The sequence below is a fragment of the Thamnophis sirtalis genome, unplaced genomic scaffold (genome assembly GCF_051295495.1).
Source record: "Thamnophis sirtalis isolate CommonGarterSnake01/CBP01778 unplaced genomic scaffold, rThaSir2_p1.2 scaffold_5, whole genome shotgun sequence".
Classification (NCBI taxonomy): Eukaryota; Metazoa; Chordata; class Lepidosauria; order Squamata; family Natricidae; genus Thamnophis; species Thamnophis sirtalis.
The window spans coordinates 32176227-32195330 of record NW_028261385.1 but is presented as its reverse complement, the minus strand read 5'-3'; the positions used below and the strand labels follow the sequence as shown (position 1 = coordinate 32195330).

Sequence of the window (19104 nt, the reverse complement as noted above, 5' to 3'; positions counted from 1 at the left end):
TTGCCCCCTTTTACGACTTTTCTTGCGACGTTTGTTAAGCAAATCATTGCAATGGTTAAATTAGTAAGCCAGCAGTTCAGTGAATCTGGCTTCCCCGCTGACTTTGCTTGTCTGAAGATCGCAAAAGGGGATCCCATGACTCTGGGATGCTGCAACCGTTATAAATGTGAGTCAGCTGCAGTGGTGAGATTCAGCCAGTTTGCACCTATTCGGGAGAACTGGTTCTTAACTTTCTAAGAGGTTCGGAGAACTGGTTGTTGAAAGAAATCTTCTTTTGGTTTTTTACCACTTTACAGGGCTAATCCTGTAAGGAAGGCAGGAAGGAAACATTCTGGTGTTGTTTCTAGCTTAATTTTTATTGCCCTGCTTACAGAAACTGCCTTTCCGGTTAACCCTGATTACATTTTAATAGCTAAAGTGCCCATCGACCTGAGCAATGTTGAGTTGGCCATGCCCACACGGTCACATGACCACTAAGCCCCACCTACCCACCTGGTCATTAGGACAGAGAACCGGTTGTTAAATTATTTGAAACCCACTACTGGTCAGCTGCCAAGCATCTGAATGTAAATCACGAGACTACGGAGATGCTACAATGGTCCTAAGTCACTTTTTTCACGTTGTTGCAACTTCAAACAGTCACAAAATAAACTACTGTTGTTATATAAATTGCTAATTTATACTATTATGTAAAAATAAAAAAAATGAGGTTAGATGTTAATGCCTTATTTTACTGCACCAAAAGAGTTGGAAGTCAATGCCTTTTTTTCTTTTCCCCCTTGCTTCCCCCACTATCAGTTTCCCTTTCTGAACTTCCCTACTATTTACTTTTGTATTCTATTTTTATGCTATATTATAAACTAATAAAATTGTATAATAAAACTAAATGCACTGTTGTAAGTTGAGGACTTACAGTGGTGGGATTCAAATAATTCAACAACCGGTTCTATGCCCTAATGACCAGCTGGGTAGGCGGGTCTCAGTGGTCATGTGACTGGGTGGGCGTGGTCAACTCAATGTCACTCATGTTGATAGGCGCGTCACCTTAGCTGTTACAATATAATAAGGGTTAACCAGAGAGAGAATTTCTGTAAGCAGGGCAATAAAGATTAGCCTAGAAACAACACCAGAATGTTTCCTTTCTGCCTTCCTTACAGGATTAGCCCTGTAAAGTGGGAAAAAACAAAATGAGATTTCTTCCAACAACCGGTTCTCAGAACTGCATAGAAAGTTAACAATCGGTTCTCCCAAATAGGTGTGAACTGGCTGAATCCCACCACTGCATATATTGGATTATTCATATTAGTTGCATGTAATAGCTTGTTTTGATTATTTTTTTCCCTTGGTCTTACTAACTTTTTGGAATTTAGCTTGTCACAGACCAACATGATCCTTAGCCTAAAAAGATGGTGTATACTTACAGTGCGCTGTTTGTCAAAAATGTGGAACGTTGAAAAACTTGTATATCCTTGGATTAGGGTGGAATGAGAAGAATGAATTCTGCAGGGAAAACAGACACACCAGGGAACCATTTTCTGAAGATAACCAAAGTGCATAGCCCAAAGAACATTGTGCTCTACACACGGAGTAGCTTATTGCCCTAAACTACAAATGAAAGGTTTCTGATGAGGATGATTCTGAAAAGCAAAGGAATATTGAGAGATTTAGCTGCCCAAAGCCCAAAGATACACAGAAAGTTGCAACAACTGACTGCTAACATCCCTGTTTTGGATGATAGGGAGGGATCACCATATTATGATGTCTTTTTTCTGAATGTAAAAAAAAAACCATTGACAACACAGACTGTTTTGTAATATGCCAAGACGTAGCATGTTTCTTTCTGCTCTTACAAAAACAGGTTTTTTTTCTTTTTGTAGTGCACTGACTACACCAAATACATGTATCAATTGTTTTGACCCTCTTGAAAGAGGATTGATAGTTACATGTTAACAAAGAAAGTAGCTGTCATTAATCCACAGACTTTGAATAAAATATTGGGTGGCATATGTTTGATTGACTCTTTGGTGTGCACGTGCATGATTTCTGGACTCTAAGGAGCTGATCTGGATACGTGGTCTAATTGATTTGACTTAAAATTTTCAAATTTATCAGATGTTCCAAGAAAAATGAGATTTAAACTATTTCAGTTTTTATGCAACTTCTTGGTTAGTGTTTTGGCTGTTGGGTGGATCTGAGGATATGGGCATATGATATCCTCAATCCCATTAACTGGGTTCCCATAACAAATACATCAAATCTAACTCCAACCCTGGAGTTAGGCTGTCAGACTAATATGTACCTCCCATCCTTCCCATTCTTATCTAGGGCAGCAGAACTGATTAGTTCATAGTGGGAGAGAGTCAATCCTATCAACTCAACAGGCAGGAGAAGCTGGCCAAATCAAGGTAGATAGCGCACCTGCTAGATAACAACTATTGTGAAATTGTTGTATTTTCCTATTAATCTAACTGTAGTACAAGCACTTTCTGTTTCCTTTCTTTTGCAACTGCTGCTCCCTTTTAGGGGACTGTGATTAGTAGTACTGAAACATGGGACTTATTTAAAAATAAGGATTGTGATTGTGATTTGTAACAATGGTAGACCATCAAGTATCACTATTATTTTTAACACCTGCTCTTTGAAAGGTTCACTTCAATGGTGGGTTGCAGGCGGTATGCCCCGATACGGGTGTACCGGTGCCTGCTGGGAAGACTATATACTGTTCCGGTACAGTGCTCCGGAGGGCCCACTTGCCCGCCCAAGTTCTTACCTGTATTTGAGCTCTTTGGCATTTCCACGCACACGCATGGAGCGTACTGCACCTGTGCGACGCTCCGCCGAGCAGCTGGAGCATCGCAGAGATAAGGACGCATGCATGTGCATGCATGTGGGGGACACTGGGCCCTGTTGCACAGAACCAGTTGCACCGGGATTCCGGAACCCATCACTGGTTCACTTGCAATTTTTTTTATATAAGGGGACAGAACTCAAGACTAGTTTCCCCAGAAGTGAGCTAAAACTATCCCCATTCAATTAATCTTATAGTAAACAAGCACATAACAAGAAACAACAATATATGAAGAATCAGTAACTTAAAGTCCTAATATTGTCCAAAGGCTACACATTACATCATAAGATATATTAATATATGGCATATAATAAATGAATTAGACATATGTAAAATACGTAGATACATTACAAGATATATTAATATATGGCATATAATAAATGAATTAGACATATGTAAAATACGTAGATACTTTTGTCTAGCCTACTGGAGATGTTCCAGAGACAATAGGACTTCGTTGCTACATTCTTATAAAAATACAAACTTGAGTTGCTTAATGGGCAAATAAATTATTTGTAGGATAATGATGAGAAAAAGTCTGAGAAAAAAAAAACTTTCTACAAGATAATCTTTAGTTAGTCCCATTAGAGTCAGCATTAGTCATTTTTCCAAATTTCTTCAAAGAAAGCTGGAACATGCGGACAATATAAAATCTACCATATGTTGCTGAAAGTTCTAAGCAAAAGAGCCATGGGTGACAAATGCTGAGAGGACATCACTTCCCTACCTCTCATATAGACTCTAGACTCAGCTAGCTAGGGAATTCTGGGACTTGAGTCCACACATACCTACAAGTTTCCATGGTTTTTGATTGAGAAAAATGGTGCCAAGGTAAACAAAATTCCCAAGCTTTTTTTATCCAGTACCACAAACCTACAGTAGTTCCATAAACAAGCAGATATAATCTCTTTCCAGTTGCCCCTCCCCAGAATCTAAGATACTGAATAATACAGTGAATCGAAACAATAACCTGTGGCTGAACTGGCTTTATTTGCCCAGACATTCCACAAGTTTATTTTGAAGACGATTACATTTTATAACCTAACTGTCATCCACTCCCAAGTCCCAACATTATGCCTGTCTCTGATAGATTCAGACTATTACGGAGAATTAACATTTTATTGACCACTGAATGCATAATATAGGATACGTTATTGATTTTTTACAAAGGCACATCAACAAAGTTGTGCAAGTATTGGCAGCATCTTTTCTTCTGTATTAACAGTATTCTTCTGTATTTCCTTATCTCACTCAAATCTTTCTCTTCTCTTTTAATTTGTACTTCATCTTTTGTTTTCTTCCCTCATCCTTTATGTAGAATTTTTGTCATATTGCTTACTCATCAGAAGTCTAAAATGGGACCGAGGAAGACTGCTAGGAATAAGAAGAGTAGGAAAAATAATTTAAAACAGCAATGACCCCATTGCCAAGGGAGCCATTTTTGTCCTCTCTTATCCCAGGGTTATTATTTTTGTTTTTATGCTATTTACCACTGTGACTTTTTATGTTTTTTATCAGTTTTATTTTGGCTATTTTATTTATTCTATGCTGCCCAGAATTTCTTTTGGGGAATGTGATTATGAATAATTAATATATAATTAATGATTAATAAATTAAAAGCAAAAAAAATAGTCTGCATATAATGACCCAAAACAATGATTAGTCATATAAATATGCAAATACTAAGCCATGCTTCTTTTTAGCCTGTGATTTGAACAGCTGGCTTTGTCACAGGAATGTATGGCTTGCCTTCTGAGAAACTACACAAATACCTGATTTATTGGTGGTTTATAAATTTTACTTGCCATAACAAGTTGTCCTGGCTCATTCTTTCTGTTTAGGTGCCCTGTCTGAACTCTTCACCAGGCTACAACTGAGTGGGAGAGAATTGGCTAGAAAATGAAACTATACTCCTGGCTAAGAATTGTTCACTGGCACTTTTCCAAAAATAGTTCTCCATTCTAATTTGGCTTGGCAAAAGGTTCTTTCTTTCTGCCTGAGTTTCCTTCTCACAAGCTGCCTCTCAAGACATCCTGTGGAGTTTCTTGCCTGCTATTTTTCCAGAAAAAGAAAATTTAAAGGGTCTGTTGCTTCTTTAATCACATCTAAGCATCCTGTAGAATGTAATCTTTTGTAAATAATTTTAATAAACCACTACAGCTGGAAATATGATCAACTCTCCAATTGTGATATTGTTTTATTTTGTTCTAATGCTAGGAATTTTTGTGTTAGTGAAGTATTTCATCAGTTTCCTTGCAATAATCCCTGAACTGCTGATCATAAATGTATTATATCCAAGCGTAGGCACTGGGCAAAAAACAAACTATGGTAAATTGGATCACAAGTCCATCTATTTCAGTCAAGCAACAGGATTCCAGATCCTGTTCTAGGTAGAGTTTTCCTTACACTCCCTGGGCATGGCAGATATTGAACCCAGAACCTTTGCATGTATTCGCCTACAGCTCAGCAAATTCCAAGACACACAGCACGACTGTTTCTTGGGTAAATTTTTATTTTGATTTGCCTTTTAATTAAACTTGTGGTGTCCATAATGGCATACATGTTAGGAAGAAGTGGATTGCCAATTTTTTTACTACCGGTTTGGGCGTGCTCCCGCGCGACACTTCTGCACATGCACAGAACAGGGCGGGCGGAGCCTCCTGCCACCACTACCACCGGTTCAGCCGATCCGGGCCGATCCAGCAGCAACCCACCTCTGATGTTAGAGAAACTGGGTCAAATTTTGCATTTCTTCACAGAATGCCACCGGAAATGATACAAGGCATACATGCATGCATTCATATGAAACTTTAGAACAGGGTTTCCCAACCTTGACAACTTTAAAATGCAAGGACATAAAATCCCCAGCCAGCCATGTAGGAAGTCAATTGGCCTTTTAAAATCAAAGTTTTAATAATTGTACAATAAACTTTAGAAAAGATTCTATATTTCAGAAGGCACAGAACCAGATGCAATTCATTGATTTAGGAGGTGCACCAGAAATAAAATTCAGACTGACGTTAATGAAGTTTAACTCAGATAAATAATTTTTCTATACTTAGAAGTCAAATACAAATGTATGGGGGGATAATATACATGTATATGTTTATATCTTTCCAATGCACAATTTAACATCTTGGACTTTGTTTGTAGTTTTATATTTTATTCTTTTGAATAAAATAAAGTAATAATAAAGAAAAATATCTGCCTATGCATAGTTAGCCAGAAGCTGGACAGCCCCATATAAGTAGATTATTGCATTGAAGAGAACATTGTACCAAACAGCTTCTTTCAGTTCAATGTTTATATGCTTCTATCCAGTAAGCATCCCTTCAAAGTGGTCAAACTAATCTTGTATGCAAAACTTTTGTAGTTATGTTGAAGGAGCTAGATATGATGCTACCCATCCACAGGTCTAATAAGGTAAACAATATAGAAGAGACTATGGAATGGAATGGGGAAGCAATGCCAAGGTCATTTTTTCTTGTCTAATGGAGAAAAAAATGAGAAAGTATAGTATTTATTTAGAAAAGCAAAATTGTTAAGCTTCTTCAAGCTAGATTATTTAAAAGCAATGTTTAAGGGAGGAAGGGAAAAGATAGGGAAAAAATCTACTGAAGAGGAATGCTTGCTCATTATTTGTCCACATTTATTTGGCTGTAGTAAGACATAACCCTCCTCTTATTTAAGAGTAAAATAACTTTTAACTCTTAAAAATATTTAACTACCGTGTTTCCTCGAAAATACGACATGTCCTGATAATAAGGCCATGCCACATTTTACTGGTGGGCAAAAATATAAGCCCTCCCCTGCAAATAAGCCCCATGGACAGCCCCCCACCTCTGGCCAGGCGGAGTGCTGCTCACCAACGTAACAGTATCCCGAAGGTGGCAAGCCGTGGGAACCGGGGGAGGGAGGCAAAGGTGATCGCATTGCTTGGCGCCTTCGGGATACCTCTAGATTGGTGAGCAGCGCTGTGTCCAGCTGAAGAGGGGGATTGCCGGGTGGCTGCTCTTGCGAGCGAGCTCCCAAAGAGCCAGGCACAGCCTCATGGACAAAAGACTGTGTTGTGCTGTCGCAGAAGCGCAACACAACAACCATGAAGCGACCACGTTCACAAATAATCACCCAGCAAACCCTCTTTCCACCCGGGCACAGCGCCATTCACTGACCTAGGGGTATCGCCAAGCCACGTAATCGCCTGTTCACCACCACCCAGCTCCTGCGATTTGGTGCCTTTGAAATGCCAGTGAACGGCGCTCTGCACAGCTGGAGAGGGAGGTTGTGTGGCTGTTCCGCTCGCCATTCACTGGCATTTCGAAAGCACCAAGCTGCGGGAGCCAGGTGGCGGAGAACAGGCACTCACACAGCTTGGTGATACCCTTAGGTCAGTGAATGGTGCTGGGCCCGGCTGGAAAGGGGGTTTGCCGGGTGGCTGCTCATGATCGTGATCGCTTCATGGCTGTTGTGTTGCACTGCTGCGACAGCGCAATACAGCCATTCACCAGAGGCTGTGCCCGGGAGCCCACTCGCAAGAGAGCAGCCGCCCGGCAACTCCAAAAGAATAAACCCTCACCTCATAAGGCCCAAGCCATATTTTGTGGATAAAAAGAAAATAAAACCCTGTCACACCCACAGTTAATGGTTATGAAAAAAAAGGGGAGTTTCAGCTTTTAGCAACCTATTAGCATGGGTTGTTGTGATTCTTGTGATCAATATAAATGAAAACATTTTATTCAAACATGTTGTATTGATTTAGCAAAATCTACTAATTTCTCCAAATATTATCCCATCAGTTTTCTATCAGCATATTTTTCTCTGCTATTCCTCTAGCTCAAATATATTCTCTTCAGGGAAAGGTTTCCCTCCTGTGGAAGCTTATTTAAATTTAAGGGGAAAAACCAGCATCATCATGCACCATGCAGTATGTAGAGAAACCTATCCCCTTTGTCCATGAAGGTTGAGAAGAGCATTTGGGAAAGGTGTTGTAGGAGAGGAAAAAGAATTATTGCCAAGTTTTTGTTAGAAGTTTTAATATATCTTGGGTCATTGTAAAGATTACCTGTAACATTAATATTAATCAGGTGAATATGTATTTGCCACAATACTGACCAACCAGATGTAAACAGTAAGTATGTCCAGGACCACATGAAACCACTTTATCATGGATCTTAATTAAGGTAGGCAAGGGATTGAATAGAACACTTTTAATACTTTCTAATTATGAACACGTACCATTTTATTACTTTATCACAGCTAAATTCAACAATCCTTCAATTCTGAAGCCATATCTCAAGGCAAATATAATATTATTAACAGTAACCAATCTGTTTCCTTCTTTCTCAATCCAGCTTTTTACATGGTGATTAGATTGCTCTCTTCAATACTCCATTGCCTTGTAATCCAAGACCTCGACCTCATGGAATTTGCTCTGCCACTGCCTAGAATCCAAAGCGATGTTTTCCTTCTGCTGGCTCTTTTTTTGCAGACTCTTCAAATGCATCAGGTTACTTCCTGAGTCTTCTCCATTCCCATGGATCATCTGGCACATCTGCTCCACATTCCCTCCATCAATCTGCTACAGCAAGGGTGACAAACTCACACCCCAGATGCAACATGTGCCGGCCACGGCCACCCTCGGCTTAGCAAAGGTGAAAAAAAAGTTGTGATACATCACGTGACAACACAACACGTCAAGGTTCCAAGTAACACCCCCAACAAAAGAAGACTCCGAGCCTAGCCATTCCTCAAAGGTCCATTTTATTAGAGATGTCATATTGGCACATCTGGGAAAATCCGAATCTGAAAGCTTCCAGGTTTTCCCCACCCAAAAGCAAGTCCAAGTCCCTGCCCCAGCACCCACAGATCCATCACATGGTCCGATCAATGCACCGTCCTAACTGGAGATACTCCCCAGTCACACACCTCCAGGTGCAGGGCAGCATGGCTTTGACTCTTGGAGAAAGGAATGTTATCTCCCCAGTTCCATGCAATCCCCCCTCCCAGTTTTCCACATCACTAAATGTGGCAGGCCTAAAGATCCAAGGCCCAAGATGGCTTCCAGGCCTGACACGCCTGTGCTACAGCTTCTTTAAAACCTTCACATGTGTTAGCTTGTAGTGATTCTAAGGAGTTTTACACACACACACACACACATCTTTCTCTGCAAGCCCCTAGGACAGCTCAGACAATCAGACCAGCACTGAGAAAAAAATCACATGTAACGTTTTTTTCTTCTCTCTTCCACAATTCTGAAGCTTATCTTCTATGTAGAAAGGCCCATAATAAAAGTATAGAAAGGCAGGTGATTGGCTACAATGAGTTCTTGGCACAATTACAAAGAACATTGAATAAGCTGGCTTCAGTTCCCATGAGGAGCACGTATTACAGCAAAAAGAAATTTCTTTACATTGAAATAGTATTGTGTGAGGAGGAAAATATCCCAGGCTTAGAAATTGAAACCAAAGTTACGTGCCAGTTTCAACTCTGGAAAAGCCTCTATTTCTCCTCCCAAGATGCTTGTTTTAAAGCAATATCCTTGAATTCTATATTTATGATCACATCATAATTGAAAAAAAAAAAAGGAAGTTGTTTCCGTGAATTTGAGCCCCTGTGTCCATGGAAAATAATCAAATATGTCAGGATTTGATGAGTCCTTCAGGACATTGGATTCATTAGAGTTCAAAAAGAGAATAAAACATTTTGATAAAATTTGCTAAGACGACTGAAATGTAATGATTATTTTGTTATTCAAATCTAAAAATGTACAAAAAGCTTAAAGCTATAGCTTTTATTTAACACATCTACCATGAAAAATTGCAACAATATTTTTCTTTCGATTCAACACACAGTGCACAAATATTGCTAACAAGTAAAAAAAATACTGTTTCATGATTCTGTATGAAGTTTGAGATGAAAATGAGAATTATAATTTTGAAAACTGGTAATAAAAAACATTTAAACCCTCAAGTACACTTTCCCTAAAACACAAAGTGTTTTTTTTTACATTTTCTTGATAGTATTTTAAGATGGTCTCCTAGGTGATGTCTTTTGCCAAAAAAACTCATAGTTTTACTAAGTACATAATCCTTTACTCAATAAAAATGCTTTTTGGTTTGGCTTACGACCTAAAAAGTTTTGGAGCATGTCCATCCCATCTAATGAGCCTCCAGGCTTCAAGATAAGATTTTTGTATTTCATTCCAGCCTAAAACAATAAAAATAAAACGAGTAGGTTAACGTTTCATGTTTATATAAACTTTCTAAATTCACAAAAAAAAGTAAAGATAAAGGAAATCTGCCTCAATGGTAACAGTTTGTAGCTCTCTCATGAGCCACAAGCTATTTTTTTTTTACTGCAATCCAGAATGTCATTCCACAATGTGAGTGGCACGGACATGATGAGGTCACCCATGCTCATAAGTTTCCATGTGACAAGAAAATATTTTAAAAGCATCTTATACTGACAAAGAAGATCAATGGACATTGGGCTCTCTGAGACGAACATATGAAGGTTTTTTTTTTAAATCACAGTCTCATTTTGTGGCCAAGTTTTATATATGGCAATATGCTCTTAGCAGAGTTCACAGTGTGCAGAATTCTCTCCTGATCATTTATTACAAAAATTTACCTGGCACTCAGTCAATCCCTGCCTCTACTTCCCCAGGGTTCTCTGTTACATAATTATGAGAATATGCTTTGTGTTTCTATAATCCTTTCAGAAGGTTGTTTTCCTTTGGCATGTTTTCATAGCCATGGGTTGTTCCAATAAAAAAATAAAATCCAAAACTATCTATGGCACCTAAAAAGCTAACAGATTTAACAGTATAAAATTTCATAGACAAGTCCCTGCTTCACTAAGGCAGATTGTTATCTTCTATTGGCAATGTATATTCATCCATCTTTGCCAACTGAAAGTTTTAACCACAGCATGTTGTGTGGAAGAAGGCATGGTATAATTACATGTACTGGGTCTTGTCTTTGTGGTTGGGAATGTGGTAGAATCTACCCCAGAAACCCAAACATTAACATGATTACCTATGTTGAAGCATTAATAGCTAAGATATGGGCTTTGTTACTGTAGTCCAGTAGTTCCCAAACTTGGCAACTTTAAGACTTGTGGATTTCAACTCCCAGAATTCTCCAGCCAGCTCTGAAGTCCACAAGTCTTAAAGTTGCCAAGTTTGGGAACCACTGCTGTAGTCAACTATATTAATATATGGATTCAGCAGCCGCCTTTACTACCCAATGATAGTCTTTTATGAAGTTGGGGGGGGGACGGACATAACAGGGAAGCTAATAGGTTTGGGTCCCTCCCCCTTAATAGTACATCTCCATTGCATTCCCTGTATCATTCCACTTTATATATACATATCTGAAAATGTTCTTCCATTCATCCAAACCTCGGGTATTGCTTTGACATGATATTTTGTTGTTATCTATCTTCCTCTGAAGACTAATCGATTTGAAATAATAGAAAATACTTATAGCTCTGGTTTTAGATTTTGACAGTAGTTTGCTCAGCAAGCTTGTTTCATTTTAGTTTCTGAACGTTTCATTACCTGACTAGGTAACATGAGAAGCAGGATTTTTTTTGTCCTATTCTTTTTTAACTTATAAATGTCTTGTTTGGCACACAAGTCATATATAAGCTAAAGGAGAATAGGACAAGAAAATCCTTCTGATGATATTATCTATGAAAGGTTCAGAAACTAAATTGAAACAAGCTTGAAAAGCAAACCACTGCCAAAAACTAACCCATTCTACATATAATTTTCACACCAGTCCTGAATATTCCCAGAGGCATCTATTGGTGATAAAGATAAAGTTCCATATAACTGGTAATATTCAATTCATACTCAAGCTGCATGAAGACAGCTGGACATTAACATTATTATAAGCTCTTTTACTGGTTTTCCATTGATACTAAGGCTGTTTGCAAATTAGCTGTATAGTTTTTATTCATAACTACCATATTTTTGGGAGTATAAGACGCACCTTAGTTTTTGGGGAGGAAAATAAGAAGGAAAAAAAATCTGCTTCTGCCTACCAGCATCCATGGTATTTAGCTGACACATGGTAACAAGATCAGCCAATGAATAGGCATAGAAACTGAGTCAGCCAATGAGGGCTATTTGGACTCTGAAATTTGCTGTATGAGCAACAAGGAACCTGGATTAGCAGAGAACTGAAAGTGAAACTGCTTGTGTTTTGCTTATATTTACTGCTACCTTGGAAAACCTGCTTTTGGTAATGTATTGTATATTATTATTATTTTGAATCCTGCTGAATCAGTTATGTGCTTTCTGAATGTGATTGCTGCTGCAAACTCTGACCAGCCAGGTCAGCTTTAGCACTTATTGCAACCTGATTCAGCACAGCTGATTGGAGGGTGGATTGGACTGCTGGAATACCCCCAATCAGATGTTCCAGGCTGCAGGGATTGCCACAGACCATTGGTGCCTCTATGCCTTGTGTTTTTGGCTTCTGGAGGGGGTGGGTGGGGCTATATTTGGTGTGTAAGATGCACCCAAATTTTCACCCTCTTTTTTTGGGGGGGGGAATGTGTGTCTTATACTCTGAAAAATATGGTAGTTACTCCTCTTTTAACTAAACCAAACATCAGATATAATTCTTCATGATACCTTCTGCTTTTTTGGTTGTACTAGAATTCACTTACTGCCCCATATATTAGTAGAATCTAGTCCTTCCTGCTCTTCAAGAAATCTTTCAAGATCTGTCTATTATTCCTCCATAGTTTTCCTTCAGCATTTCCTCTTTCTCATCTGTCTAAACTGTTAAATCTTCAATTCTGTTTCAGTTATTTTCCATCTGGCATTATACATATTGGGTTTCAAAAGAAGCTAATAAAGCTAATAAAGATATTTTATTAGTATTACTTACAGGAACGATTGATGTTTATTTAACAATATACTTCATCAGGACTGAGAAGCTCTCACAATTAAAACAATAAATATAGTAAAGCATATTAAATTTTAAGCAAACATTAAAATATCTCAATATAAACTTTATGATTTGTTATAAAAGTAAGGCCCTGGAACAAACATAGCAGCAAAATGCATGGCTTTAATAAAAATGCCAAGATTGTCTTTAGCTATTTTATATTAAACAAGCCAGATTCAATCTTGAAAGAGACAACAAACGTTTTGTTAATTCCTTTCTGCTATCATGTTGTCCTCCTATACTTAGAAACAGGTGAGGAAAAAGGATAACAAAGAATAAAACTAGTTTCCTTACCTTGGGATTCATTATCCCTTCACATTTAAAGCAACTGTAAAAAATATCCATAGAAAACACCTCACTCCACAGATATCCATAGTATTGGCCATCATACCCACTTGCCAAATGACCAAAAGTAGCTGGCATATTTGTACCTTAAAAGAAACAAATAATAATTCTGAACAGCTTCTGTAAAATAAACAAAACACCAGAGAGAACAATCTGAAGATGTTTAATTATGTTATTGAAATGCTTATTATGTTTCAGACTGGTTAGAATCAATGTAGGTATTGATGAGAATGCCATGCACTTCAGGTACTAATTTACTGAAAGAGGAGACACATTAATTTGGATCTGCTCTGACCAAACAGAAATATATCCTCTCTCTATGTTTTGTGGCTTGAAGCTCATTGAACTGAATCCAAGCATGCCTTAAACTTAAGACATTTTCATCTGAGATTTTCTCAGTGTAAATTGGGGAGGGAGGGGGGCAAATATGTTGCCCACGGGCCAGATGCGTCACATGCTGGCCACACCCACCTCAGTTTTAACAAAGGGGAAAAAAGTCATGATGTATCACGTGATGAAGCAAGTTTGACACCCCTGTTCTAAACAATTTTATAAGCATTGTGTTCTTTTCTGGTTTCCGGCGCGTGCATGTATGCTGGCCAGCTAGTCTTCGCATGTGCCGGAAACCCAAAGACCAGTTGGCCGGTACGCATGCACACGTATGTGCACCGGCCACCTGGTCTTTGGGTTTTCAGCACTCCAGCACACGTGAAGACCAGCTGGCCGGTGTGCATGCGCATCCCGGAAACCAGAAGACCAGGTGACTAGTGTGCAAGCATGTGTCTTCCGGTTTGGGAACTCTGTGCCAAAAAGGTTTGCCAAGGTTTGGTCATCTAGTCCAACCACCTGCTTTATTTAAAAAAATATTTTATAATTTTAGAAAATAATGTCATTATATATTTATTCACAATCACATTTCTCTTGATAAAATACTGACAAGGGGTAAATAAAAATTTTGAATGTCCATACCAGGGGTTGCAGATATACCCAAAATTTCTTCACAGAGTTTGGCATATTCTTTGGCAGGATCAGCCGAAGACTGGGTATGAAGAGCCTGATCAACCTTGCTCAAAACAATCTGACGAAGAGTCAGAAGACCTAGTTAAATAAGAACACCGAAAGGAATATCAGCAGACTTTGTTTATATAACTGAAACTATGAAAACTGGTCTGGATTCAGTATCTAGTATGTCAAGTCAAGGTTAGCACAGAATCTTCCCTGTGGTCATCTAGAGGTGCTACAAGTTACCTTTGATCATTCTGAAGTAGGTTGAACAACTGTTTCAATATAAAGAAGTTTTCTACGATTCCAAGTTAAACATTTCTTTGGGATTCAATATTGAATTCAGTACTCATTAAAACTAAATTAAATTAATTAAATTTATAGGCTGCCCAATCCCGAAGGATTCTTTTACTTTCTGAGTAAAAATGCAAATCACGGCAGGTAACAGCATGTGATTAATTAACCTTGATTGATCTTGAAAAAGCTAAGCTAGCCTGGATTGGATTGGTATTTGGATGGAAAACCACCAGGAGAATCCAAGATAAGACATTCCTAAATGGTAAAGTACTTCTATATTGTTACCAATGTACCAAGCAACATAAAAATATTGACTTCAGTTTGATGGAGACTTAATCTTTGGATGATTCAAAATACATTTCTTAGATTACCTTCAAAAGTAATCTCATTTAAATAATATTAAACAAACTATATACAAATTTGCTGGTATTTTCTCCAAGTGGGCTTCAATCTTTTCTCCCTTTTGTGAGGGGATACTGTGTTTCCCCGAAAATATGACATGTCATAATACAGCCATGCCACATTTTTCTGGTGGGCAAAAATATAAGCCCCCCCACACATATAAACCCCCTGGACAACCCACCCCCCACCTCCGGCCAGGCAGAGCGCTGCTCACCAACCTAGCAGAATCCCGAAGATGCCAAGCTGCGGGAACCTGGGGGGAAGCAAAGGTGATCACGTTGCTTGGCGCCTTTGAGATACTGCTAGGTTGGTGAGCAGCGCTGTGCCCAGCTGAAGTGGGGGGTTGCCGGGTGGCTGCTCTCTTGCAAGCGGGCTCCCAAAGAACTGGGCACAGCCTCATGGGCGAATGGCTGTGTTGCGCTGTCGAAGCAATGCAACACAACAGCCATGAAGCGACCACGTTCACAAACAGCCACCCGGCAACCTCCCTTTGCAGCCGGGCACAGCACCATACACTGACTTAGGGGTATTGCCAATCGCGTGAGTGCCTGTTCGCCGCCGCCCGGGTCCCACGGCTTGCAGCCTTCCAAATGCCAGTGAATGGTGCTCTGCATGGCTGGAGAGGGAGGTTGTGCAAGCGGCTGTTCCGCTCTCGCTCACCCACTTCCCAGCCTCACGATGCATGGCCCAGCTCTCATTATGGACCCAGGGCACCTCCGCCGTTGCCGCCATCCCAGCCTGGCTTTTTCCGCAGCTTCCAACCCGAGTCTTTCGGCAGTGACCACTCTGGGTGCTTGCTCTATCGTTATATGCTCTGCAGGCAGCTGGCCCACAACCATTGAGCGTGCGCCCACTGCCGAAAGACTTGGGTTGGAAGCTGCGGAAAAAGCCAGGCTGGGATGGCGGCGACGGCGGAGGTGCCCTGGCTCTGTAATGAGAGCTGGGCCATGCATCGTGAGGCTGGGAGGCAGGTGAGCGAGAGAGGAACAGGTGCTCACGCAACCCCCCTCTCCAGCCGTGCAGAGCACCATTCACTCTCATTTGGAAGGCTCCAAGCCGCGGGAGCCGGGTGGCGGCGAACAGGCACCCACGCGGCTTGGCAATTCCCCTAGGTCAGTGAATGGTACTCTGCCCGTTGCAAAGGGGGTTTGCCGGGTGGCTGCTCGTGAGCGTGGTCGCTTCACGGCTGTTGTGTTGCACTGCTGCGACAGCACAACACAGCCATTCGTCCATGAGGTTGTGCCCGGCTTTTTGGGAGCCTGCTCGCAAGAGAGCAGGGCAACCCCAAAACAATAAACCCTCCCCCCATAATAAAGCCAAGCCATATTTTGTAGGTAAAAAGAAAATAAGACCCTGTCATATTTTCGGGGAAACACGGTACTTTTCTTACATTTAAGATTATTAAAATAAATCTTTCAAAATATATTCTTTAATATTCTGCTTGACTCAGATTATAACAATTCTTTCGTGAAACTATCAAAATCAAATTAACTAATAAATAAGGAAAATACCTGTGTTGGCTAGTCTAGAAGCTACTAGTTTCTCAAGGAGATCATCGGGGACTCGACTTCCATCTTTATAGTGTCTGGACATTTGTTGTAGAGGTTCTTTTTCCCAAACCCAGTTTTCAAACATTTGTGAAGGTACTTCTACAAAATCTGTTTCCACATTAGTTCCACTAAACCTCGCAAAATCAGTCTGTGAAAGATGGTAATATAAATTAACAAAATACACATGAACTAATATAAATGATAAAACTTTAAATTGTAGCATAGATTGAAAAGTAAACATTCAAATATTCTTTATCATAGTTTCAATATTTAGGTATGGTTCAGGCAATTCCTAAATAGGAATACAGCAAATTTCCCAAGAGCCTGGATATTTGCAGCTTTGTTCTACTGTTGCTACATGGTCTACAGTGGGTTGGTAGTCTACATCCTCTCTAACTAGCTGAACTAAAATCACATGAAATGAATGAAAAGACAAGTAAACTCTCTTATCAGCTGCAAAATGTGTAATATGGAGTCCACCAGCATACTATTTGCAGCCCCCAGAATGAGTAGGGACAATTATTTCAGCGATTTGGGGAAATGGTTAGGATTTTAAATGGATATATGCAATGCAATGGGTGATACCTACTTTGTTTAAAAATTAGTTTAACTCTTTAAAACTTATGACAATCCACTTATGAAGTGTATCTGTGAACATGTTGTGTCCTTGACCTAATGTGGCTCACATGCATGAAATAAAATTGTTCAGTCACTATTTACCTTCTGGGAACTGACAATTTTGTTCAACACAAATTGACTATGTAAGTGAATTTACCAACCCTACCATAGGTCATGCCAGACTTTTCAGATAACATTCAAGCTGGTCCAATTTAACATTCTTATGTATGAATGAATCAGGATCAAGAGTGGATTTTACGAGTACAAATTGGGATTATTCCGAATGGGTCAATAAGCAAATGCACAAGCAGGTTTAACCCTCCAAACAACAGTTCCTAAATTAACAAATTAATCTGTAATGTACGCTTATGGCTTAGCACATCGGAAACCCTGAAGAGTGTTCGAAGACTACAGTTGGTCCAGAATGCAGCCGCGCAAGCAATAATGGATGTACCTAGATACACCCATGTTACAACTATCCTCCGCGAGCTGCACTGGCTCCCCATTGGTCTCTGGACCCGCTTCAAGGTGCTAATCGTTACTTTTAAAGCCTTACATGGTATAGGACCTGGCTACCTGAGAGACTGCCTCCTGCCATTCACCTCCCAATGACCAATAAGATCACACAGGTTGGGCCTCCTCCGGGTGCCGTCGACTGGACAATGCCGGCTGGCGGCCCCCCCGAGGGAGGGCCTTCTCTGTAGCTGCACCGGCCCTGTGGAACGATCTACCTGCAGAGATCCGGACCCTTACCACCCTCCCGGCCTTCCATAAAGCGACCAAGAGTGGCTGTTCCGGCAGGCCTGGGGCTGTTGATTACTATCCAGCCCCACTTGATTGAATGGATGTTATATTAATTTTAATAATCGTATCTTTTTTAAATTTTTAAATGTTTTTATTTTTGCTTGTGAGCCGCCCAGAGTCCCAATGGGAGTGGTCGGCATACAAATTTTATTAAACTCAAACTCAAACTCAAACCCTCATCATTGAAGAACCAAACTTTAAAGTTTAGCTTGTAAGAACAGAACAAATAATGGATTTAGTAAACACTGTAAAATAAGCTACAACTCGCCACAATCAGTGGTGAAATTCATTTTTTTTTACTACCAGTTCTGTGGGCATGGCTTGGTGGGCATGGTATTGCTTAGTGGGTGTGGCTTGGTGGGCATGGCAGGGGAAGGATAATCTCCATTTCCACCCCACTCTGGGGCCAGTCAGAGGTGGTATTTGCCGGTTCTCCAAACTACTCAAAATGTCCACTACCAGTTCTCCAGAACCTGTCAGAACCTGCTGGATTTCACTCCTGACCACAATGTGTTCATTCAATCAGTATCTTTGCAAAAATCACTGGCACGTTGACGTTTATGAAATCAGGGTTAAAGGAACTATTTTTAATTATATTTCAGTTGAAGAAATTTGCTGTACAATTCTTCACTGCTTGTTTCCTTTAAGCACAGAAGCCTCATAGCCATAATAGAAGAATTTCAAGATAAAGCAGAATACTTACTTGAGCGCATATCTGGTGCATTACATGCCCAAACTCATGGAAGTAAGTTTTCACTTCATTATGCTGCAGCAGTGATGGGCGATCTAAGGTTGGTTTTGTGAAATTAGTTACAAGAGCTGCGACTGACATCATTCTGCTGCCGTCAGAAAGAAGGCAGCCAGGCTGGAGACCAAAGCAGGCGGCATGCCCATACTTTCCTTCTCTGAGTAACAAAATTAAGTAGATCAAAAACAGAAAAAACATCACGAAGAAAGTGAATCATTTGGCACTTCTTAACTTATATCTATATGAATGACTCATTCTTTTCCTGGAAGAGTCAGGAACAATACATTTGTCTAAATTCCATAATGAGCTTGCTTTTGGGGTTCTATCATTATAATAGTCAGATGTATACATTGTATCTTTTAAAAATCTTAAAGCTAAACAGTTTCACTTAAAAGAAATATTCAGTACAACTCTTAAGAGGGAGAGAAAAAAGGATGCTTTTGTAAGATGGTTCAACTGTACGCTATATTACCGTATTTTTCGGAGTATCAGACGCACCAAAATTTTGAAGAGGCAAATTTTTAAAAA

The 19104-nt window shown here is 39.8% G+C and overlaps 1 protein-coding gene across 2 annotated transcripts in view; it reads right to left on the bottom strand.

Moving 5' to 3' along the window:
• Positions 1 to 8591: 8591 nt before the first annotated feature.
• Positions 8592 to 19104, bottom strand: part of NLN (neurolysin) — a 41027-nt gene continuing 30514 nt past the window's right edge. Inside the window, exons 9-13 of one of the 2 annotated variants that reach the window (XM_014060965.2) lie at positions 18532 to 18733; positions 16368 to 16554; positions 14125 to 14253; positions 13105 to 13241; positions 8592 to 10054 (exon numbers count right to left, since the gene is read on the bottom strand). In XM_014060965.2, the coding sequence (XP_013916440.1) occupies positions 9923 to 10054; positions 13105 to 13241; positions 14125 to 14253; positions 16368 to 16554; positions 18532 to 18733 (787 nt within the window). In that variant the 3' untranslated portion in view covers positions 8592 to 9922. The remainder of the gene's footprint in view (positions 10055 to 13104; positions 13242 to 14124; positions 14254 to 16367; positions 16555 to 18531; positions 18734 to 19104) is intronic. The other variant, XM_087715562.1, reaches the window with a different exon arrangement.